The 25,790-nt window shown below is 38.2% G+C and overlaps 2 protein-coding genes across 4 annotated transcripts in view; both read left to right on the top strand.

The window, feature by feature from the left end:
- LOC116523855 (homeobox protein Hox-B5-like) overlaps window positions 1-24,000 on the top strand; it is a 33,671-nt gene extending 9,671 nt beyond the window's left edge. Inside the window, 2 exon segments of the mRNA XM_032238944.1 lie at window positions 21,299-21,371; window positions 23,891-24,000. Coding sequence (XP_032094835.1) covers window positions 21,299-21,371; window positions 23,891-24,000 — 183 coding nt within the window.
- The window catches only part of SLC35F5 (solute carrier family 35 member F5), a 35,460-nt gene continuing 24,749 nt past the window's right edge, over window positions 15,080-25,790 (top strand). For 2 of the 3 annotated variants that reach the window (XM_032215636.1, XM_032215619.1), the window contains exons 1-4: window positions 15,080-15,241; window positions 21,299-21,371; window positions 22,399-22,470; window positions 25,040-25,121. The gene's annotated coding sequence lies outside the window, so the exon portion shown is untranslated. The remainder of the gene's footprint in view (window positions 15,242-21,298; window positions 21,372-22,398; window positions 22,471-25,039; window positions 25,122-25,790) is intronic. The other variant, XM_032215627.1, reaches the window with a different exon arrangement.

Below are 25,790 nucleotides of genomic sequence, written 5' to 3'. Positions count from 1 at the left end.
AATGCCCAGGCTCTGCGGCATCGCATTTAAGTCATTTTTTTAGACATAGCACATGCGTGGAAGGCGGCGCGCATGCACTGACGTGGTGCGTGCTCACATTTGCAAACCGGTAGGGAAGGTAAGCAAATACCACCCTTGTTAACAAGATCAAATCTTTTTAGAACTTGGGTGGGAGGCCACCAAACAATCCAAAAGTTGTCCCTAGACTAGGACATTTAAAAATAATAACAACAAACCTTGAAGAGGAATGTAATCACCAGGAGTAAAATTTACTATTATGCTTTTATAGAATGTGTGGTGTCATAAAAATATCATTAAAATATATATTCTTAAGTGTGAATGTTTTATACACATTTCCCCCAAAATAGGAGCTAGAAAATTTGAAAATAAATGCATAAAATATGCTTGGCATCAGTGGCTATTTTTTTCCATTTGCTATATTAATGTCATATCAAAGCTCATAATTATATCCACTTACTTATTAAAGTGTTATTAAAGTGTAATGCTTTAACTTCCGAACAACCAAGCAAGGAAACAGATTAAATTCTTGTTGCTTGCAATGTGACAGATTGGTCTGAATAAGTAAATTGATTATTCAAGTGTGGGAATTATATGAAGATAATTATATAAAATTGCCATGTATCAAGGGAAGCAATCAGAAGAGACTGTTTCAGGTAACTAAAGGTCATAAATCTTGGTTGGTTGGTTTTTGAAGGTACAGTAGCTGTTAAGTAAGAACTAAGTCTATTGTTGCAAACTGCAGATTATAACAAGGCAGCGCAAAATGTTTCCCTGAAAATAAGACCTCCCCAGATAATAAGCCCAATCGGGCTTTTGAGCACATATGCTAAAATAAGCCCTCCCCTGAAAATAAGCCTCCCCCAAAAAATATTGCAACACAGCAGCTGCCATGAGGTGCCCACTCTCACCGCTTCCTACACCTCAAAAATAATACCTCCCAAAAAATAAGGCCAAGTGATTATTTTGGGGGTCAAAAGAAAATAAGACCCTGTTGTATTTTCGGGGAAACATAAATAAATAAATAATCAAAGTAATAAAAAGAAACACAACATGCATAACAAGAAACCAGTGCTACAATTGAGAGCATAAAAATGTATTTCCAATTGTCAGAGACCACAGAAAAAATATTAACCTGAGTGCTAAGAAGCAGAAGCACATTTGCTAACAGACAATTCCACCATTTTGTATTTAACTCCTTAGCTTTATCTATGTTTTCCCTCTAACCTCATGAAAGCTATGGCAAAAGAGCACATATTGAATGATGCTTTCCACTTATCCAGCATCAGGAGGAAGAAATTGCTATTCCCTTGGCCATTTGAAAAAATTCCCTGTCAGAAACAGAAGGCGGCACAGGCATAAGTGAAGGAATGCAAAGTCTTCCTGTGTAGGTAGATCACCAGCAATATTAACCAGATATAGGTAGTTCTTGACTTGCAACATTCAATTAGTGACCAAAGTTACATGATGGAAAAGTGACTTATGACTGTTGCAGCCTCCTCATGGTCACATGATCAAAATTTGGTTGCTTGTATTTAAAACCAGCATGTATTTACAACAGTTGCAGTGTCCTGGGGTTGTGTGATTCTGACAAGCAAAGTCAAAGGAAGGATTCACTTAATGGCCACATAATTCACTTAACAATCACCACAATTTGCTTAGCAACCAGGGCAAAAGAAGGTGATAACCTGGGCATGACTCATTTAACAGTCTTGTTTAGCAACAGAAATTCTGATCCCAATTGTCCTTGAATGTCAAGGACTACCTATACTGGGGTAAGATATCAGGATAACATTTTGTACCACAGTGGCATCTGTCACAGAATCCTAATCAAGAAACAGATTTCTAATGTTTCCCTGCCAAAAGTAAAGTTCCAACACAGCAGTGGTGTGTTCCGGATCCCTGTGCAACCGATACGGTGCAACGGGGCCAGGCGTCCACCACATGAATGTGTGCAGTATGCACGTGTGCACACGCAGCTCACGCATGCGTACTTACCGCCCATGACGCTTCCACGATGCTCCAGCTGCTCAATGGAACGTCGCGCAAGCACCATAGGCTCCGTGCGCAGAAGCCCCAAACAGCTCAAATACAGGTAAGGTGGGCGGGTGGGCCCCTGGAGCACCATAGCGGAATAGTACCTGGTGCTCCCAGCAGGCACTGGTACACATGTACCTGGGCGTACCGGTCATATCCCACCACTGCAACACAGGAATCAAGAGTATAGCTATTGATCCATGTTACTGTTATCCTAAACATACTTTTTATTCTATTTATTCTATATATGTATTACGGTATATATTTTTTCTTTTGTGTTACCAATAGGACTACTACCTATATTGATCTCAGGGGTGGAGAGTCGGAAATACAATTCTCAGTGGTATTAGCCAGCAAGACCAATGGGGAGTGATGCTGGGATCAGTAGGTCACAAACTTATGGAACAAGAAATGAATTGCCATCTTTTTTAATCTACATGAATTAATTCTCTCCACAAGATGTCAAAAGGCTAGGAATAGGACACCTATAGTATAATCATATAGTCAACGCCATGCACTTCTAAAATATGTATAGCATTGCAGCCTTGAAGATTCCTCTGGAAGGCCATCTGCAGAGTACTTAATATTTATATTTGTTTTCTATAGGCAAAAGTTGCCTTCACTTCCGACAGCAGTCAAATGTTTAAAACATTTAGCAAATAACTAATCATTACAGGAAAAGGAGCTTTCCTGACTACTGTGGACAAGCATGAAATTCATGTGAAGAAATGTAATTAATCCCAAACAGTGCTATTCTTTATTCTAAGTCTTCAATGAAAAAGATTTTACTTCTGTACTGCCATCTGGTGATCACTTGCAGCAAATGCTTAGTCGCTCCTGGGTGAAGTTGCAAACAGTTGTTCACTGATTCATAATAGAACAGACCCAAGGATGAAGTCAATGCTGGTTTACACAGGGAGAAAAACCACTTGTTCAGAATTTATGTTACAGGCAGAAAATCAGCACTATTTCAGGAAAAAACCATGGGAAAAAGAAGAGAGGTTTTTATCAAAGCATTGAAGAATTAAGAACATCCATACATTTTATCGTTTGTAAAGGATGGACACTCTTTCTCAAAACAGACATTTGTGCAGGAAAGCACAGTCATTTCAGTTTTTAGCAAAGCGGTTTCTGTAAAAAATGAATGCCATGTTACATTCACAAACAACAGATTCGTGCCCTTGATACAGGTAGTTAAAATTGAACTTGTTTAATATTTAATCTCATATTCAGAACAATAAATTGGGCAGAGAGCACAATTAATGATTAACGTTAATGTTTTGTGAAGAATAAGCATATAGAGTCATACAGAAAATTGGGCATGCCTAAATACTACATTTTATTTAAAACACTTCCTTCAACCTTAAAAAAAACTTTAGATTTAGATTTGATGGGCCTATATCCTTTTTGAATCCCAACACAAAGCTTTGTCATTCCAAAGTAAAGAAAGTCTAAGACAAAATGGACTGTTTTCATCTTCTACAAATAAAATCATGACTATATTATGCTTTATAAATAGTTGAAGTAGATCCTAAGATCCACTTTTGCATGCATATTAGCAGACTAATTTTTCTCACCTCTTCTTCCCTTTCCCAGACCATCTCAGCTGCATGCCGGCAGTGGCTCTGGGAGAAAGAAATTGTACAAAATTGAACAAAGGTTTTGAATATTAATATTGCATCTGAAGCAGGGGTGGGTTCTGGTCGGCTTTACTGCTGGTTCGCTCGTGCGCGCTCTTTGCGCATGCATGTGCAGTTCAATTAAAATTGCGCAGAACTCAAAAACAAGATGATGGAATCGATGGCAGTGACCGGAGAACAGGTTTGGGGGTGTGGCAGACCCAGGCCACCATACCACTACTGGTTCAGCCAAACCAAGCCGAACCAGTAGGAACCCACCTCTGAACTGAAGAACAAAAGAAGACATACTGTACATCATTAAAAATTATCAGGGTTTGTGACAGACTGAATGGGCTGTTCAAGCAGACTCAGTGGGCTTTGAAGACAGAATTGCTCTCTTAATCAAGTTTTTAGAACTCGCAAAAAAAAAAGAAGAAAAGAAACTTTATGAAAAACGTATGGGAAACCTATCCAGCCAGTGTAAATAATGAAACTTAAATGGGAATGGAGTTCTGATTACAGAGCCTAGTGTTAGAAATTATAATCATGGAATACTATTTGACAAGGCCTAGGGTAGAGTAGCCAGGGACACTAACAACCTATGCAGTTTTACTCAGATTTACCCAAAATACATTAACATGTAGGCATCAATATAGAAGCACTTTGTCCGAAGTACAAAATGCAATGGTAAAATATGAGAAGAAAGTTAATCACTAACTAATCCTAGTAATTATAGAGATGTTTACATAAGCAGCCATGTACATACAATATACTGTTAAAAAAAATATGAAAGGCAGATTTAAAAGATAAAATATGAAAGCCAAGGGGAAAATGGCTCAACTAAGGCACGTGTGTAAATCAGTGTTGTTATTCACTTCCTGTTGTGTTCAATAGTCTTCAGGGAACTGAAGAGCAGGAAGAATAATTACAGCGGCCATAACTATTAATTAAAAGCTGGCAAGGCAAGGGCAATGTGACAGAGAAACAATGAAAGTTCTCAGAGGAGTAAAATATTCTTTAGGTATCAGACAACTGATGGACAGCTCCTCTACCTAAAGAGAAAGATTGGAGGAGAAAGAGACTAGACTTGATTTGGAGACCTCTTGATTCAGCAGGTGAATCCAGTTTGGTTGATTTGGTATCCAGGTGTCATTGATAATTGCTGAATTGATCCAAAATAAGTTCCTTTTTGATATTCATTATACATTTATATATGCCTTTTGTCTTCTCCAGAAAAGACTTCTGGTAACTTTGCTTGGTCTTTCTCTCCAGGGACTGCTCAAAATGCATATGTTAGGACCTGCAAACAGGCATTCAGTCTGTCAAGTCTTTTTGGCTGCAATGATGCCAACAGCTGGATCCAGATATTGTAAGCCAGAAATGTAAAAATAAGCCAATATGGTCTGGTTCAGGCATAAGATGAAGCTAAAGAGTAACTTCATGAGTTTGTGCTAAGCTAAAAGTTGCCACATTGTCACTTAGCACAAAGTATGGTTCCAGACCTAATGATTCTGCAGGAACTTGTGAGATGAGTGCAATTCATTCATGAATGAGATTCAGAAGAACAGCTGGGAATGAGAAGCAATAATTTTTTCAACAACACTGCTGAAAAGTCAATGTTGTTGGCTCTTTCTCACTTGCAAACTCAATTTTTTCTAGCTGTCATGTGAAAGTTTAATGTTGAAAGCTATCTAAATTGACACTTCCTCCCTCTAGCCTTCTCTCCCTACTCCCCCCCACCAATCAAGTCTTTTAAACTGCAAGGTGATATATAAAGATGAGTTTGTAAGCTGCTCTAAAAGCATTTTTGCCCTAAATCTTGGAAAAAATACTTAAAAATTGTATGAATAAAAATTATGGAAAATATATCTAAAATGTTTGTGTGTTTATGGAATATGTGAAAATAATGTCAGAAATATTAGCTATAGTAAGTAGTACAGAAATAAAGTCACAAAGTAACCAAAGTACTTCCTCCTGAGTTGTGTACTTGAAACTTGTAATCTATCCTTTTTATTTAGCTGCTGGAATATAGCTGCCACTTGTGATAATACAATTGTTCAAACAAAAAGTCAAGAGTGAAAAATAAGAGGCTAGATTTGTCCTTGTTTCTGGTAGCCAGAGCTACCACGTCTGGCTATCCAAATTCAGAATGACCACAATGTGGTAAACAAAGTGTTTCACACAATGTGCTTCCATCAGTATACCTGTATTTGCAACACAGATCAGCCAGTACAATTCTACCTGTTTTCTTAGAGTTAAGTCTCATTGTTATAAGTGTGTACATATTTGCAACTTTAAGACATGACACAACATGACTTATCAAAAGACCCTCTGGGATCAGAGAGATTCATTCACAGGGTGCAGTCACTGCAGCTGAACACACCTTGACTTACTTTTTGAGTAAACATGCCTAAGGACTGGTTGCTACAGGTCATGCTGCACTCCAAAATAGGTCCATAGACTAAGAGAAGGAAGCTCACGCAATTCTCGGAAAAGATTCATGATGAGAACTAATTTTCTCTAAGATAACTCAAAGCCAGACAAACTAGATTAGGTCCTCTGTCCCTACTGTTCTGAAATGTTAAGAAATTACCACACCTTGATTTTTTCAAGGATACCAGTGGGAACAAGCAGAAGTTCATCTACTCTAAATGGCTGGCCTTTGATAGGGGAAAAAAATCTATCCTTATCCTCATCTTTTGGAAATTAAAAACTGTTTATTTTATTACTTCCTTACATCATACCGCTTATGCCAAAAGAGCTAAAACATGAAAAAATTGTGATTTGATGAATACTTAGTGTGTTTTCTGCATACTATATTTTTTTTTCTCCTAAGACCTACAATAGGTCACAAGTGCTCTATATATTACTTTCAGGAAATGTGACCAGTATCCTTGATATATATATATATATATATATATATATATATATATATATATATATATATATATATATATATATATATATATATATATATATATATATACACACCGTATATACTCGAGTATAGGCCGAGTTTTTCAGCCCAAAAAACTCGTGTTTTTTGTAAAAGTACAAAAACCTTAGCTCATTCAGCAACCAAGCTAAAACACGAGTTAAAATCCTTCAAAACTCATAGGCTCATAATATACATTCTACCAGTGTCCTGCCTGTGCCCATTGAATATACAGCCTGTCCTGTGTCCATTAATTACAGCCTGCCATTGCCCATTGAATAACATATACAGCCTGCCTGTGCCCATTAAATATACAGTAGCCATTGTAAAAATTTGCTCTGGATAACAAATTATTATCACACAATACCCACCCGTTCCCAGACACCTGATGAGTCAGCACTACTTTCCCAGATGGGGACAGCGCACCCAACACTTAGGTAGTCCGAGAAGAAGCGGGGAAGGGCCCCACTTCTTCTTCTTTCCACCCCACCTCCGCAGAAGGAAAACTCAAAGCATCACGGCGATCCCGGGAAAAAGAGGCGAGCCGGGGAGCGGCGGCATTTCTCTCTCTCTCCCTCTCCCTCTCTTTGCCGCGACCTGCTGCCGGCGGGCAACAAGGACGGCCACCCACGCCGCAGATCCACGTCCAGCAGGGAGGAGGAGGAGGGAAACCCACCCACCTGTCAGCCACGGGAGAAAGGAAGTCGGCGAGCGGAGGAAAAGGCGGGGGAAAAGGAAGCTCGGCGGGTGAAATGCGGTCCCCGCCAGGATCTCACCTCGCCCTCTTAGCCTCCCCACCCTTGACACACATGCACGCACACGCACCCTCCGCCTAGCCCGCCAGAACATTCCCGGGTGGGAACAGCCGGGGGTGGGGGGAAGAGAGAGAGAGAGAGACGCGATCGCGTTCCCGGCAGTCCAGAGCAGGAGGCGCTTTTTTCCAAAAATAAACACCGTGGATCATCTATCTCAGTGTTTCTCCACCTTGGAGACTTGAAAGTGTGTGGACTTCAACTCCCAGAATTCTGGGAGTTGAAGTCCACATATTTTCAAGTCTTCAAGGTGGAGAAACACTGATCTATCTAATTAATATAATTAGTTATAATTAGTTGGGAGGGAAAAGCGCTTGGTGCAAAGAAGGACTTTCTTTCAACCAGCGGAACCCCCTGGCGCAATCGGGCTGCGATTGGCGGCCGTCCTTGCTACAATCCGCGCCGAGCTCTGATGAGGGGGAAATTAGATTCCGGCTGATGCGGCAGGGGCTGCGCTGGTGGGGACGGGTGGAGGGGATGGGACTTGGAGTCCTACCATCTTGGCGAGTGGGGAGTCTCATCCCACCCCGCCCCGCCCGTCCCCGCCAGCGCAGCCAGGCTGCGATCGGCGGCCGTCCTTGCTACAATCCGCGCCGCCCGCCTCATCAATGGGGTAAAGTCCTTACGTCCAGCTCTGATGCGGGCGTAAGGAAAGTCCTCTCTTTCCCCCTCATCAGAACACAAGCCCGGGAAGCGAGTGGAAGTTCTCTGCGCGACTGAAACGGAAGCCACGGCAGGAGAGTGAGGCTGCTGCCGGCCATTTCACCTCGCGCAGAGAACTTCCACTGGGTCCCGAAATGGAGGAGAAAAAGGGGCGCTTTCTCCTCCATTTGGGCAAATTTTTCACTGACTCGAGTATAAGCCGAGGCAGCTTTTTTCAGCCCAAAAAGTGGGCTGAAAAACTCGGCCTATACTCGAGTATATACGGTATATATATATATATATATATATATATATATGTCTCTAGTTGTTCGGGTTTTCTCCCGCGTAGAATTGGAGATGTCCCTAAGGAACAAACAGCCAGCCAAGATCCCACACTACTCCTGGAAACACCAAACCTGAAGTAGTCAGCAGCAGCCTGAAGATGACGAATGTGACTTCGTCGAAACGTCGCCAAGACATCTCCAATTCTACGCGGGAGAAAACCCGAACAACTAGAGACCTACATACTAACACCCGCGAAAACCTCAGAAAACACACACACACACACACACACACACACACATATATATACATATATATACATATATATACATACATATACATACATACATACATACATACATACATACATATATATATATATATATATATATATATATATATATATATCCTCATGATTATGTAATCAAAATTCAGACCCTTGCCACCTGGCATTTATTAATGACGGTTGCAGGGTCAATGGGGAAGCCAGATTTACTTAAACGTGTTATTCACTTAACAACTGCAGTGATTCACTTAACTACTTTGGCATGAAACGACAATGTAGCCCAAAAGACAGTTCAAATCTTTTACTTTATAGGATGTTTCTTCTAAAACCATCACTTAAAGTTATTATTTCATTGAGCCATTTCCTTCAGACACCATAATCACATTTTAATATCCCATTCTAGGGAAGATGAAAATTGGACACTGTAGCATGATCATCTCCACTGTTTGCAGGATGTTAAATTATTGTGACAAAAATAATTTCTGCTCATACAAAATCCACATCTGGCAAATTAATAAAAAGCAAATGTTGGTTACTTAATCTGACTTCTGTCCCAGTGTGTACAGCAAGATTAGTCATAATAGGTTTTGGTTAAAGTACTGTGTAGATCCTTCCACTCTGGTTTGTGAAAATAGTAGAAGTGGTGGGTAATCTCTTAGTACCCAAGAGCCGCACTTGGGCAGCACATTTTTTTTTTGAAGTCCAAGCGCTGCAAACTGATTCAGGTCATACAGGCAGTGTCACAATGATGTCATAATGATCATGTATGTTGTGACTAGATCAATGATCCAGTAATATAAGTGTGTCAAGCGTATTTTTTGGAGTATAAGACGCACCAAAATTTTGAAGAAGCAAATTTTAAAAAAAGGTTTTGACTCTGCAGACCTCCCAAAAACGGGCCCTTTTTTTGTCAAAAAAGGGGGCATAAATAGCCTTTATGAGGCTTGTACAGTGCTCCTGGGGGGATTCCCCCCCAAATGAACAAAAAATGCCATTTTTGTCAAAAAAAAAGGGGGCATAAATAACCTTTCAGAGGCTTATAGAGTGCTCCTGGGGGCTGGGGGGCAAAATATGCCACATTTTTTGCTAATTTCTGCCCTCCCCAGCCCCCAGGAGCACTCTGGAAGCCTCATAAAGGCTATGCACAGCCATTTTGGTGAAGGGGGCAGGGTTTTGGGAGGCACAAAATGCTGTATTCAGTGTATAAGATGCACCCAGATTTTCAGCCTCTTTTTTGAGGGAAAAAGGTCCATCTTATACTCTGAAAAATATGGTATGTCATTGGTAAGAAATAAAAAAAAACATGGTGGCTGGACATCATCAAAGCTGACACTAGCCAGAGCATACAAAAACTTTAAAGAAGTACTGCAAAATTGGAAGATACAGAGCCCATAGAATCACCAAGAGTTGGACACAACTGAATAGATATCATCATCATCATCATCATCATCATCATCATCATCATCATATCATTGGTTGCAATACAAGTGTGGCCCTCTTGACTCTCCCCATCAGTTCATAGTACATTCATTCATTTAATCTGTGTGCTTACATTTTTTTAAAATTGTAAATAAAAAGGTAACATTCATTAAATATAGCAGTAAAAACATTTTAAAATAACACATTTGAGTGATATTTTCTCAATAATGAGACCCACTACTGGTTTTGCTGCATGAACCTGGGACCAAATATAACCATGCAAGACAGTTTTCTCACCATCCACCCCATGCATTTTACATGTCTATGCCCTCGGGTGTTCCAAAAGTTCTCACCAAATTGTAATGAAATAGATGAGGGAAATCATTAAATGCATGGCTGATATCAACTATATTAACTCTGACTAACTATACTGCATTCAAAATGAAGTGAAATTTTAAACCAGTTTTGATTCTGGCCCACCCAGTTTCGGGAGCGGCGTGGTATTCAAAAGCAGAGTGTGACCTTTAGCCTAGAAAAACATATATGCAACAATAAAGGTAAATTTCCCAACTTGACTATGAACTCTATCTATTTTTTTTTTCTTTTCTGGAGGTAAGGATGACATCTGTCTCCAATTTCAACCAGGAACAAAGTCTGTCATCTGTCAGAAACTGGGAAAACACAAGCTAATGAAGAGAATCATGGGATAGGTGAGTCATGCTCTGCCTCTCTTTGCTGCTTAACTGCTACTGAATCTTGGCTTCTCACATATGCAACTGTTCAGTGACTCACTTTAGCCTTTGAAAAAAACAGAAACCGTAGCAGTGTGGTCAAACTCTCATTTTTAAAAGCTGTATCGCTAAATCGCATTCAATTTACATTCAGTCAACTTCTTCTCCACTGCTTTCTCAAAAACATATTCTGACCTGTATTTTCAAACCCACATTGCAGATAAATTCAACATGTGAAAACTACCGCTTTTTACATTCTTTTATTCAAGATGACAACTATCTTAACAGAAGTTTAAGATTAACCCCAAAATTTGGAATACAGACAAAATAAAGAATGTACTTTGTTTCAAACCTAGATACAGAATGCTTCAGTACTTTGGGCTTCAGATAAAACAAAATCTGGAAAAACTCAAAGGAATTTTATGGAGCTACCTTGTTTCCCTGAAAATAAGCCCAGTTGGGCTTTTGAGCGCATGGGCTAAAATAAGCTCTTCCCAAAAAATATTGCAACACCAGCAGCAGCCATGAGGTGACCATGCTTGCCGCCTCCTGCACCCCAAAAATAATAAGATCTCCCAAAAAATAAGGCCAAGTGCTTATTTTGGGGATCAAAAGAAAATAAGACCCTGTCTTATTTTGGGGAAAACACGGTAGAACAACACTGGTATATGGCTCACTCAAGACTGATAGTTATAGGCACTGCATATCCCACTCACTCATTTTATGATTCTGGGTCTCTTAATAGTATTTGTCACCTATGGGTAAATGGTGGGATCTATGGAGTAAGACTATTAAACTTACAATATCTACAGCGTTTAAAGAAAATATATACAAGATGGTTTATAGATGGCACTTTCCCCCAACGAGGTTAGCCAAAATGTTTCCTGGGTTATTCCTACTGTGTTGGAAATGTGGAAGAAGGGATGGCACATTCTACCATATTTGGTGGTCCTGTATTGAGGCCATGAAATACTGGAGAAGGATTCAAAACTGGCTAAAAGAGGTTACCGGGGCAAGTATGGAATGGAAACATGAGACTTTTTTACTAAGCATAAAACCAGAAAACATGAGTAAATCTATATGGCATTTGAGCCTACATATAATTGTGGCTGCAAGAATAACCTATGCGCAATTTTGGAAATCTACTACTATACCATCGGAAGATGCCATAATTAAAAAGATTTATGAGTGTGCAGAAATGGACAGAATGACGGGTTGGCTGAGGGACAAAGGAGAAACGGAACATTATCTTAGCTGGAACCTATGGTATATGTGGGCGACAAAGAGAACAGCAGGGACTTAAAACTGGGAAAGTTAAATAGCAGTTGTTAACAATGGGAACTAAAAGTGAACGTGAGTATTGTAATAGATTCCTGAATTTTGTAACGAGAAGATGCTGGTTAGAGACCAAACAATGAGGAAGAAAAAAAAATGTTGGGCTGTGAATGACTGTCACCGGGAGGGGGGAGGAGGGGAGGGGGGATGTATGTTTAAAGCTGTATTTGTTTGTCTTATTAAAAAAATGTATAACCAATAAAAATTATTTTAAAAAATAGCATTTGTCACCTGATCCCTGACATTCCAAGTGCCATCTTTTCCCTCCCTCTTCTTAGCCATAATATTATTCTGAAAAGCTAGACTACAATACATATTTTATAAAATGTCCTATAACATAAAATCCTATAGGAAAAATGAGTGGGAGCATTAGGTATGTAAGCTGCCTTGAATTGACCCAGTGAATCAACCAATCAATAAATGCAGGATAAACCAAGTAAATAATAAAGAGAAATAACTGTGTCTGACAAGAACTTTTAATTGGTAGGGATTGGAAAACTCAAACTCAAAAATGTTTGAAACTACAATATTTGATTCTATTATTCTATTGTAGGCTACAAGTGGCTTTCCATTCTCAAAATAAGTCACAATATTTATAACTTAGAAGTCTTCTCAACAGGAGTTATGCCTAAGGAGCTTTTGAAATTATGCAAATTATTTTGCATATTTTCTATTTTCATGCTTAGTCTACTCAATTGACAGCTCTAGTGATGATAAATGAAATGGATTGTATTTTTCATTGCTTCACAGGTTTATAAACACTAGGTGTGCATTTTTTTCTGACACTTTTCATTTTATTGTTTTTAAATTCCATGACTGATCATTTCCAATGCTTGAAATAAAGTACAACCGACTATCAATATTAAAAATTTCTGGTAATTTTGGCAAGAATACTGTGGTTTTTTTTTTATTCTTTCAAATTAAGAATGTAGGCTCATGTAAAATATGTTTTTGCAATAGAGGAGCACCAATGACAGCAAATTGTGTCTTATTTCATTGCATAAGACAGATTTTTAAAGAAAATATTAGACCAACTTATTTCCTTGACATCTGCTGAAAGCCAACATTTGTCAAGTGTGGTTCCTCCAAGACTTAGCTGCCTTGCTGATAACTTTCTCCTTCACATAGTAGAAGATGGTACAAGAAAGCACAGGAATATCCTGACTGTACTCCAACAAGATAAGCCTTAGTAGATGGTGGATATGGCTCAAAGTTAGATTAGTTGATTTTAAAAGAAACTAAAGACAACAGTACTCAAGTGTGTACCTTGAAAAGCAGTGCAAATAATACAGTGTGGAATTCCATGCAGAAGAAACAAAATGGGGAAAAATTCTAATACAGGCAGAGTTCCTAAAAAGATATCGAAAGCTCAATTACAAGCAATTTCAAAAATGATAATAGTAGAAGACAGTGTAAGACTAAGATTAAGTAGTATTTGTGATTACTAGGGAAAGATCACTCCCTAGCGAGAATCAGGATGGGATTGTCCAGGATAAATCTTGCCAAACCAACCCGATCTTTTTGTGACACCATAACCAGTTTAATTGGTCATGGAAATACAGTGGATATACAATAGTGCACCTTGAACTTCAGGAATATATTTGACAGAAAGCAAAACAACCTGGCAATTGTACTTTGTTCTTTAGCATGTTAAGGGGCATTGTAAAACAAATCTGAAAGCATGTTAATACAAGATATTATTGAAGCAAAACATCCTTCTGAAGCTTTGTGCAGCCTCTCTAAGGCTAGTTTAAACTTCATAATTGCAATAAATACAGATGCCTTCCAATGATTCTGTGCAAAACACACTAAGCCAATCCCATGCCATCGCACTTTGTGTGAATCCCAGCTCAGACCCTGTGTACGCTCGCTGATCTGATGATCAGTCCCAATGAAGGGACTCCCAATACTGTAATCCATATAAGATCATAGTCCTAACCTATTTAGTGCAGGACTACTAAACTTGTCCAGCAAAAATCTTGACAGCAGCAAAAAAAACAGAACTTCCCGGCATCTCTGCTGCCGCCTAGAAGTTATCTGGCTTTTTGCAACCTATGGAATAGAATAAAATAGAATAATAGAGTTGGAAGAGACCTTGGAGTCCAACTCCCTACTTAGACAGGAAACCCTATACCACTTCACACAAATGTCCAATCTCTTCTTAAAAACTTCGAGTGTTGGAGCATTCACAACTTGTGGAGGCAAATTGTTCCACTGATTAATGGTTATAACTGTCAGGAAATTTCTTCTTAGTTCTAGGTTGCTTCTCTCCTTGAATAGTTTCCATCCATTGTTTCTTGTCTTGCCTTTAGGTACTTTGAAAAATAATTTGATTCTCTCTTCTTTGTGGCCGCCCCTGAGCTAGTGGAACACTGCTAACATGTCATTCCTAGTCCTTCTTTTCATTACACTTAGACATACCCAATTCCAACAACCGTTCTTTATGTTTTAGCCTCCCGTTCCCCAATCCTCTGTTGCTCTTCTCTACAGCCTCAACGACTAAAACTAGATGCAGTATTCCAAGTGTGGCCTTACCAAGGCATGATAAAGTGGTATTAACACTTCACGTGATCTTGATTCTATCCCTCTGTTTATGCAGCCTAGGACTGTGTTGGCTTTTTTTTGGCAGCTCTCATAGTAGCTCTCATTTTCCACCATGTCCGTCATTCCCATTTTTTAAAAACTGCAAAGGTTCCTTCAAAAGACAGCTCCTTCCCCACCCCTCCTTCCTTACTACCCTCCCGGGTACCAGCCAGCCCCTGCCTCGCCTCGCCTCTCCCTGTCCTCAACGCCCCATCCATTGCTGTGCACGGGCGAGGCAAACAACCAAGCAAAGCAGGAGCGCGCGGCCAAGAGCCTTGAGACGGCTGAGGGAGGTGGGGGCGGAGAAAAGCCGATACAGGGCCGCTAATAGAGCTCTGAGCGACTCGATGAACAGCCTGAGCGAGTGGCTCTTCCTCTCGGCCGTCGATTCACTTCGGCCCAGGCAACCAGCCGAGTCTTCGGCCGAGTCAGCTGGGACGGCGAGAGCGGGGCAGAGGAGAGGGGCTGGCCACCATCTTTGGGAAGCGGGGTTCCGGTCGAGCGAGCGAGAGAGCCAGGGAGCCGACGCTCAGGACGGAGAGGTACTCCGCTGGGTCAAACCCCCGCATGGGCTGTGCGTTTTGCTGAGGTCTCCGGAGCGTCGGGTGGAGAACGCTGGAGGTCTCTCCAGCCGCTGCTTTCCTGTCAAGCTTCCGCCAGGATTTTGGCAGGAAAGCCGCCCGTCTCGAAGTGCTTCGGAGCTGCGGCTGTGGCAGCCGGGCTGAAGCAAAAAGGGTGGAAGGGGAACAAGTTAGGGAAAGGCGGCGGGAACCTCAAGAGAGCTGAGCAAACGAACTTTTTTTTTTTACACACCACCAGTTCCGGCCCCTCGTGGCCCTAATATTATTCTTCGTCTCCTGTCAAACAATAATACGCCCCACCGCGCTTGGTCTGTTTTTTTCCTTGCAAATTTCAAGCCGTCCCGCAGAAGAGTCGGAAACTAGCTTGGTTTGACGTTTGTGTCTCCGTGTCCGTGTGTGTGTGTTTGTTTAAGGGTGTGTGTAAAAGTCTATCTGTACTTCCTCTTTGGCCGCGAAGAGCGTGTGGGTGGGAGAAGTTTCAAAGCTCGTTCTTAGTGTTCAATTTGTTAAAGCAGAGGTGGACAGCAGACTTTTGGCAATATGGGTTATTTTTATTTATTTATTTATTTATTTGGGGGGGGGGGGAGAGAATGACAGGCTCAAAATCTGCTAAATAGACCAGTGGAAAGTGAAAGCAGTGTAAGAAAAGGTAGTTTACAAAATGTTGGTTGAAGGAAAAAGGGGCACATGTTGCAAGTTTGGTTCCTCAGAATAGAGCCTCCCCTATCAAAAGCTACAAAAATCTGGGTGGACACTCAATATTAAAAGAGTGATATGGAAAGCTGTAAGGAGATCGTTTTAATTTGGTGAGTTTGTTTGGCATCTTGGTTCCTGCTTTGAAAGTAAGTGGAAATCAGGCAAGTCTTTGCCCAAATCTGGCTGGTGCAGTTTTTATTGCTGTCTTGGCAATGTTAATCCATCTCTTTCTCACCAGTTGGTTATGGGGCTACCTTTGGAGAAGCTACAATTGCTTAGACTCCAGACTGGACTACTCTGACAAGCTAGGATAATACTTATTTTGAAATTATTCTACGGGTTGCCACTGGGCTTCTGAGCCCAGTTCAGACTGCTTCAAACGTTAAAACCCTTCGCTGTTCCAAGATATTCTAAACAACTTCTTGCAAAACTTTAAATCAATTATAGCATAATTTGAACCTGGTCATATGTATTTTGAATGAGAACTCTGCATTGACATGTTCAATTAGCTTGTTTTTTTTGGCCTCCCACAGTATTCAGAGCATATCAGATTTCAGGAGCATCAATACTTTTTCTAGCCTGCTTTTTTAAAGTCCAACTTTGGCTTCCATAGAGTGTCACGGGGAATACCATGGCTCGCACAGTTCTGATCTTTGTAGGTATAGACATATCATAGCATCCAAACATCTTTTCCAAAGCCTTCATGGGTACTCTACCATATGGTAGTTAATCTATGGTGTATTTCTTGACTGCTTGTTTTTTTACTGCTGGTAAAAAAATCCTAAAAGACAGAAGATATTTCCCATTTCCATAGCTTCATTGATAGTCCTAAAGCTTATTGTTGTACCTGTTGTCATTAGTTTAATCTTCTTTATGTTTAATTTGAATCTCATTTTTCACTTTGTTCCTTGACTTTGTTACTAAAGTTTGCAGATCCTTTGCTTTTTTTGTCTGAGTACAATAGTATCTTCACCATACTGCACCGCAGTATAACATGAATAACCGTGGGTTATTCATGTTTTTCCCTTCAGTTTTAAACCATATTGATTTTCCTTCAATACATTTTTCCTTAATATATATTAAGCATATAGGTTGATATACAAGGGAAGAGTGTGCAGCCTTCTCTCACTTGCTAACTTGAAGTTAGTCTATTTCACCATGTTAGTAGATAGGTTTTACATGAGAAAAACAAGCTATTCTGAGGTTTCTGTTTTCCTAAGCATGTTCCACAGCTTGATATGGTTGACACCATCTAAGATCTTTCTATAATTAATGAACGTATAGTGATTTCTTGGTATTTTTTAGCTTTCTGTTATCCAGGGTACATTAGCAATAATGTCTTGTTTTTCTCTGCCTTTTCTAAACCCATCTTGAACATCTGGCATCTCCTTTTCCCTGTAAGGCTCTAATCTGTTTTGGATGATCCTACGCATTATTTTGCTAGCATGTGAAATTCATATTGTCCATGAACTCTGATATTGTTCAGTCATTGATTGCATTGTAGCCAAATATTTTTCTTGCTACACCCTTCCTAACTATAAAACAGTGCTGTTCCTTCTTTGGGCAGAAAACATTATAATCTTCTTAGCAAAATTGTCCAATCCTAATCTAGCTCGATTCACTGATGCCTTAGATGTCCATCTGTAGTTGTTTTATTTCAAGTTTATGTTTAATTTTCCTGGATTCATGTATCCTATGTTTCGTGTTCCCAGTGTAAATCCTGTCTTTGCAGCTTGGTATTTTCCTGTATGACCACTGCAGGAAATAGACATCCCAAAGATTTTAATTTAGGCACATCATAAACACCATTACAACTCAGCTCTTCCTCAGTCGTGTCATCTAACCTGAGGGGCCCAACATCCAACACTATATAATCAATTTTATGTTTTCTTTTAGCAAGAAAACCACTAAAGATGTAGTTTTCTTGCTAAAAGTACAGGGATTGTTTACTATTCCCTTTTCCCATCAGAGTGAATTGATGTCTTTGACACTGTTAAAGTGAGCATCTATCTCCAGCATCTTCCTCTATCATTGTTGCCCAATATAGGTGCACATTTGGTTTAGCAGGACAGCTGGGATAATCTCACACTTGGGTGACCCTACTGGAAATATATACTCTTGGCATGTACTTCCAAATTTCTTTGCCTAACTTTCCCAAGAATACTTCCCACCCATGATGAGGATGGCTAGGACAAGCACAAGAGGAAGGGAAAAGAGGGTAACCCTTTGATACATCTAAAAACTCATCCTTGCATCTTGACTACAGAATGAAAATATTTTGCTAGCCATTTTTAAAGGACATGTCGCTTTTATCCCATCACCAGAGGCAGAAGCAGTTATAGTTCTTATGATTACAGTTGTGTACTCTTGTTGTATGAATGATCTGCAATAGCTCACTAACAGTGTTGGTAATAATGCAGTTATGGGCTGGGATTTCCCCAGCTGCTTTGAGCATTTCTTTCTGGTAGCTTGATATTGCATTCAAATGGCTATTTTAGCTTGAGCTGAAAGAGAGACTAGGCATCTAGCTTCAACATTATGCCTTATGCCAATTTCAAAGCGTTTGTTATATGTTAAATGGGCTCCTAAAAATAGATATGATGTTCTGCAGGAACACAGGGCTTAAAGCCCTTGTTCAACAGTCCTTAAAAAGAATGTGAGATCTGTCTTTTAAAAATGCTATTTCTGCCAACTGATTTTTATTGGTATACACAGCTTTTCTGCTGCTTCTACAAAAAATATAAACTTCACATGGCCAAGTCCCCTGCCATTTTGCATGCAGGTAGACCTCATTCAGTGACCATTCATTCAGTGGCTATTAAAACTTACGACAGTGCTGAACAAGGGGATTTACTACCATTACTTGTACCTACAATTATTATAATGTCCCCACGTTCATGTACTCACAATGTGGGCACTTAACAATCAATTCACAATTACGTTGCAGCATTTTGCAATCAAGCAATTGCTATTTGCGACCTTCACTGCCAGTTCCAACCAGCAAAGTCAATAGAGAAGCCAGGAAGAAGTCACAAATGGTGATCACCTGACTGTGGCACCATAAGGAATTCATCTAATGATTATTACTGCTACCTTGGAAGTCAATGTGGTCACCTGATTTCATACTCTATGACTGTGACTAAGTTACTGGTCCTAAATACCATCATTAAGTGAGGACTCTCTGTACTTTCAGGTGCTGTGGGGCTTAGCTACTCATTGCTGATATTGCCATTTCTTTAAATATTTGGAATATATGAGATGTGGGTAGAATTGACAAGAGGTTTGACTGTTCTCCGTTTTAACCAAATAGGTGATGGGTGTAGCCAAGGGAGGGATTGAAGTCAGTGGTGGGTTCATAACCGGCTTACTACTGGTTCGTTAAGAGGGTGTTTTACGGGCGCACCACGATTTGCTGCACATGCGCAGTTGACTGAAACTGTTCTGCTGATGCACAGAAACATGCCAGCGACAGCAGAAGAGACGAGGGAACCGGTTCAGAGGTGTGGCAGGCCTGGGTCACTGCCGGTTTCAGCGACCCAAGCCATCATACCATTACCGGTTTGGCCGAACTGGTAGGAACCCACCACTGATTGGAAGAAAGTTATTCTAATGTTCTGTAGAATCTTTCTGTTAAATATAAAACAAACATTTTTGAACAAAAATAATAGTTCTATTCCAGAAGAGTGGTAGATATGTGTTTAAACAAAAGTGTCTAGCATTCTCCCAGGAGACCACCAAACCTTTATTCAGAAATAAACCAACTGACAGGTAGCAATGCAGAGCACTTCTAGTCTATTTACCTGACATTTGAGCAGTTTGAAAATGATAAACCTCTATAACTCAACCCCATTTCACTGATTCACTCAATCCTACTTCACAATGTAGTAAGGAAAATTATTATTAATTTTCATATGATGAGAAAGTGGGGGGGGGGAGCTACCTGGATAATCCACCAATTGCTTTCCTTAGCTTTTCCCACATTAAAACTTCAAAGGCATCTAAAAGACCGGGTTAGTATGACCCTGATAAAGAGTCCAAATTTATTAAGGACCTGGAATTCTCACCTGACATTGACCTGGCTAATAGAATTACACTAAGATCTGGGCCAATTTATGCTCAGCTTATGCTTCCAGATGTGTTAAAAGCTACAATTTAAATAACTGGAAATAACAAAGAATTTCAGTCATGGGAAGGATTTTTTTTCTTGCATTTGTTTTTGCAGCTGTTAAACAGTTTGTAAATTGGAAGTCTATTGATGTATCAAAAAATAACCTGGATTGCAGACAATTCAGCCTTAAAATCTGATCCTCTCCCTGGGAATTCAAACATACTGTATACCTATTATAATTTTTCTCTGCTTCAGGATGTATATATTATTTATTGGTATTGGAAGCAAAGCTAGTTTCCAAAACTTTACCTCATATTTGTTAAATTCCAGAATGAGACAATGGATATAAAATTGTTTGAATGTTTATTGACTTGCAATTTTTAACTTTAGTTGTAACCTCTGCTGTCTCTCTAATTTTAAAAAGAAGTCTTCAAGTTAAGCTTGACTTTTTTGTTGATTATGCAGTATAGATGCCATCATGTAGTTTTCTTTGCAGCTGTAGTTTGCAATTGCCTTATTCTAGGTTGTTGTTTTTTTTCAATTCCTAAGCCTAGTGTGTGCCCCTTATGTTTTTCAAATTTTTCTAAGTACTAACTATCATACATTAGTTCTTTCTTAGTTTCCAAGCTATATACTGTGGGGTGTCACATGTGGTGTCTAATAAAACATTTTGCTTTCTTCTGTATAATTGAATAGTTTCATACCTCTGTAAAAAGGTACTAGTATATCACAACAACACGATGATAGTAGCAAAACCTATTTGGTGGTTAGATTGTAGAAATTTTGTATCAGGTTTGATTCACTTTTTTAAGCTATCTCAAATAGAATAAATAAAACAGTACTTTTTAATATTCATATCAAGCTTACAAAAGTGAACATTTTGAATCAACAGTAGTATATTTACCTACTGGAATATGAAGGTTATACTTTGGGAGAATGAGACGTCACCATAATTAGAAGTTGGGCAGTAAGTAAAAACTCACTTGTTGCTCTTCAGCATAACACATCATCCTCTGAATTACCTTTGATCAAGTGTATAGAGACGTGTGTGATGATTTATACTGTAAAGGCCTTATTTATTTAACTATATTGTAATGTCAACTATAAGATAATTGAGGCATGTAATAGGTACTAAAAATTTTAAAAATGTGAAGTTAAATTTGAGTACTGATAATTTCAGAAATAATCGTCTTTATCTTCTTCTTTTTTTTTAGAATAGATATTTGAAAGTAACTACACCAAACAATTCTGCAAAACTTGCCACTATCATGGCAACAAAATATCTTGGTAAGAATGAATTAGTGATTTTTAATGACACATTACATTTTTAATCAATGCACTGTGTTTTCTGATTTTTAATCTGAGCAATTATGGCAAGATTTACAGCTTGTGAATTTTTTTAAAAACTTAATAAAATGCAGATGAAAGATTTGTGTTCTAGTAGTGGGTGCTATATCTGTATATCTCTTAATTAGAAAGATAATCATCAGTTATAAATGTATCCAATGTTAGTAGGAAAAATGTAGAATTGCCACTGACTACAATACAATGCAATACAAACCTATTACTTAGTTCTTCAGGTTAATCCTTCAAATTTTTATCTTTGAACAAAATTTATTTTCTTGGATTTCTCATTAAAAGGTAAAATCATTCTTGATTTAAACTTCAGAAATTATAATTTGAGAAAAAACAAATGTTTTTAGACAATATTGAGTGGCCTAGTTTCCCAAATATACATTAATAAGGTTTTCTTTAAATGTACCATATGCAGAAAGCTTCAGAAATTTTGACCAGTTGCTATGGAAGTGACTTGTGTACATTCCATTTCTGTGAAATCACTAGGGATTAGCAGTTAATTTGAATCCATTTCTGCACAATCTCAAGATTGTGGGTCAACTATCAATATTTAAGATTAACATCTATCTTTAGTTGGTAAAATCTAAGGTGTCTTTTACATTCTGTAAAAGTGAATATGTGGTACAGGGTTAAAAATCAGTACTTAGTAGTGGCTAGTTTATGGTGAGTGTGATTTATGACATTAATCTGAAGAAAGAGAAAGTTTTCTGCAGAAATTGAAGATTTTCATTTTAAAGTGATATTGTTTGAATAATATATTTTTACTATAAAATTGAAGTTTCATCAACAGAAATATATTTGTATGTTTGAATAAGTATATGAAAATCATCTCTTGATATGTATGTATCTATATAGAATCCATCTACTCTATCTAATACATTGCAATAAAAGACAGAACAATGACCATTGATAAATGATTGAAAATGCTAAGGATTTATTTCTTCTTGAATTTTTGCAGAAAATGCTCAAGAATATAGATAAAATAATGTTCCATGGGATATGTCTGTGTCATACTTACAAACTCTAGAAGGTAAGAAAACCTGTCATACCATATATAATTAATATAAATAACAAAAGAAATATAAATCTGATTTTACCATGTATTAATATTTCTTAAATAATTAAATTGTAAAACTATAGTTAAAAAAGGAGCATATAGTAATTAATTTCTCTTTTCATCCAAATAACTATTAATTCTTCCTATTTTACTTGAGCGTTACAAATGTTCATCAGTTACTTATAATGTACATTTTTTGACAGCAAGAAATCATTTAGGTTGATGTTCTTACTGAAACTGGACCAACTGATTTATTTGGGCAGAGTGATAATTCTTTAGAAAACACACACAGCCAGTCAGTCCTGTTTTGCATGTTTCATTAAATTCTACCACACAAACTCAACTTTTCAGGACCTTAATTCCATCTCTAAAAAAGCATTTTGTGCAACTAGTATGAGGAAAATAAATAGACATCTACATAATTTTTTAAAAAGAGTTATAGTATTGATTCACAGATCTTTACATTTATGTGATATGTTACTGATGAATGCAAACATTAATGATACTGAGTAATATATTTTATAGCGGAATAAGGGATGACAAGAGGAATAAGATCCTTTATTTTCTTTCCACTTCTAGGGACTAAGAAAATAATATTTTTCTTGCAGATATAATTTTGGGGCTCTGATAAAAATAAAACCATCACTGAAAGCAATGCTTCTAATTCTAGCAAGCTTAGGACTTCTCCTTCCTATGTAGTCTAAAGGGTATTATTTGTACAACTAATAAAATAATGTCCATATAGGGCACGTAACATATCTTTTTTTTTTAACTAAGATCACAGTTGGCATGCTAGTGTCAGCAGTCAAAAAAGTAGTTGAAAAGAAAGGAACAAAAGAAAAATGACTGTCTATCATATATTTAATAATTTTATCTTTGTGTCACATCAGAAATGACAATTTAGTAATTGCTTTTGGAGGTCTCTAGAAGTTTGTGTTTGTTGATGTGCCATACTTATGGCCTGTAAACAAACCCACTATGTTTATCAGAATGTAGAGCCACCATATTTGGAAAAATATAATGAGGATCGTGTTAAAAGTACTTTAGATGCAGAAGTAACCACCTGGATCTGGTGATTGTCAAGGTAACAACTGTCACGTATCCAGCTTCCCTTTGAGAGAAAATTGCTGAGACAGTGTTGGCAGAAGAAATCTGGACCCTTTTCATTTGAGTTTCTTGCCTGGGCATGGGACAATAATAGCATTAGTCTCTTTCATGATGATGTGAGTCAAGATCTGGATACAAGTAGTGAACTCTTCCTCATACTTTTGAATTTCTATGTGGTTTTGATACCATCATCTATGGTATCTTACTGTACTTATGGGACTTCGTTTTGACAGTTCTGTTTTGCAGTGGTTCCACTCTTGAAGAGCTTTTGCCTGTCTTTGACTAGTCTACCAATTGGTACAAGAGGACCTGGATATAGTAATTAATGTACTAGACTATTGCAATGTGTTTAAAGACTTCTTGAAAACCGCAACAAGTCCAGAATGTGCCAGCTAGCCTTCATATTTACTGGCTTCAGTTATTGGGGAATGAATTATTAATTCTGTGAGTCCTGTACTGGTTGTTGATTGGTTTCCAACTAAAATTTACGTTGCTTATATTGACTTAAAAATATTTCACAGCTGGGCTTTGAAATACATGCAGGATTACCTGCTGTAGCCAGAATTGTATTGTCATGCTAGAATTTATACGGAGGTCTCACACTTCTGGGAGGTGAAAAATATTTTAATTGAAATCATATTGCATATAGACTTTAAACTGCTGAGAATAATCAAATTACAACAGAGTATAATTTAATAAACTTAGCTTATATCTTTTTTGCTTAGTTGCACTAATGCAGGATACTGCTTTATACACAACTCATAAAGGATAGTTTATTAATGAAATAATTTTAAGAGCTTGACTTCTGCCATGATATTTTTGTTTTACCTATGAGTTTAATCTTATAGATTTAGCTTGTTTCCATGGAAAGCATGTTCATTTTGGGCATGTTTCTGAGGAAAAATGGGGGTGGGGGGAATTGATTGTATGCCTTCTAATAACTCTACTACATACCGGGTGTCTGTAGTTGATACTCTATTGCAGTATATCTCTGTCTGAAATAACATATTTAATGTTGATATTTATTCTGCAGCTTTATCCATGCTGAAGTTTTTGATTAACACCTACATTCAGCTGGGGAAGAGGCTGTTATCATATTACTATTGTACATAACTATAGGCATTCACAGCTAGCTACAGTTTGCAAAAATAAAGAAACCTTTATAGCACAATCCCTTTCCTTCCTGTATCACAACATTGCATGCAAATACATAACTGATAGAATTGCATCAAGATGTCACAACACATGTCTTGTCAATTACACCCCACACCCTATGTATGCATATGCATTGTGCATATCATGTCTGTGTTTTCCAAATGGGACTCTTGGATTGCAAAATTGGTGAAATGGCAGATTAAGATCTCATGGAAAGTTGGAAAAGCCTATTATCCTGTAGGCAGTTGATGCCTTTAATAATTTATTTATTTATTTTTAGGAGATACTCTTCATCTTTACATGATGCCATGAAGCTCATTGAAGTCCAGTCATTATCTTATTCTTAAAAGGTTAGATAACAGGTATGAAAATAACCATGGGAGAAATAACTGGCATTCTACAGTTTGTTTATCCAAAATACAAGGCACACAAGAATAAAGCAGGAGTCTCCAAATTTGGCAACTTTTAAGACTTGTGGACTTCAATTCCAAGAATTCCTCAGCCAGTCATACTGGCTGTGGGGTTTTCTGGGAGTTGAAGTCCACAAGTCTTATAGTAGCCAGGTTTAGAGACCCCTGGGATAAAGTAAAAGTAAAAAAAAATATTGAGTTTAGATGAAAATAGATGCAGTTCAAAATGTACACGCAGTGTATTTCTTTCATTTTCTGTGCTCCAATTTTAATCTGGACATAAGTAGTGTGGTATTTAACCTTTTCCCCAATTGAATTCAGGATAATCTGTTTAGGCCTTTTATACTTCACATTTCCACTATTCATATTTAATTTGCATGTCAGCTACTTAAAAAGACAAATATATTTGGGCTGCAAGCCTGAACACTGCAAGGGTGTTTCAGTCTCACAGACTTAAATGTGAGGCTCACAAATTGCTTGTATTTATATTCTGTTCTGACGAGGCATCAAATAATGTTTGTTATATCCAGAGATATTGGTGTCATCAACATGCAGATGGTATTCTGATTTCACTTTTCCTTTCATATTTGAATCATCAAACCACTACTGGTCTCAGTTCTA

This window comes from Thamnophis elegans, chromosome 1 (assembly GCF_009769535.1).
Source record: "Thamnophis elegans isolate rThaEle1 chromosome 1, rThaEle1.pri, whole genome shotgun sequence".
NCBI lineage: Eukaryota > Metazoa > Chordata > Lepidosauria > Squamata > Colubridae > Thamnophis > Thamnophis elegans.
The sequence above is the reverse complement of the archived record's forward strand: the minus strand, read 5'-3'. Positions and strand labels throughout refer to the sequence as shown.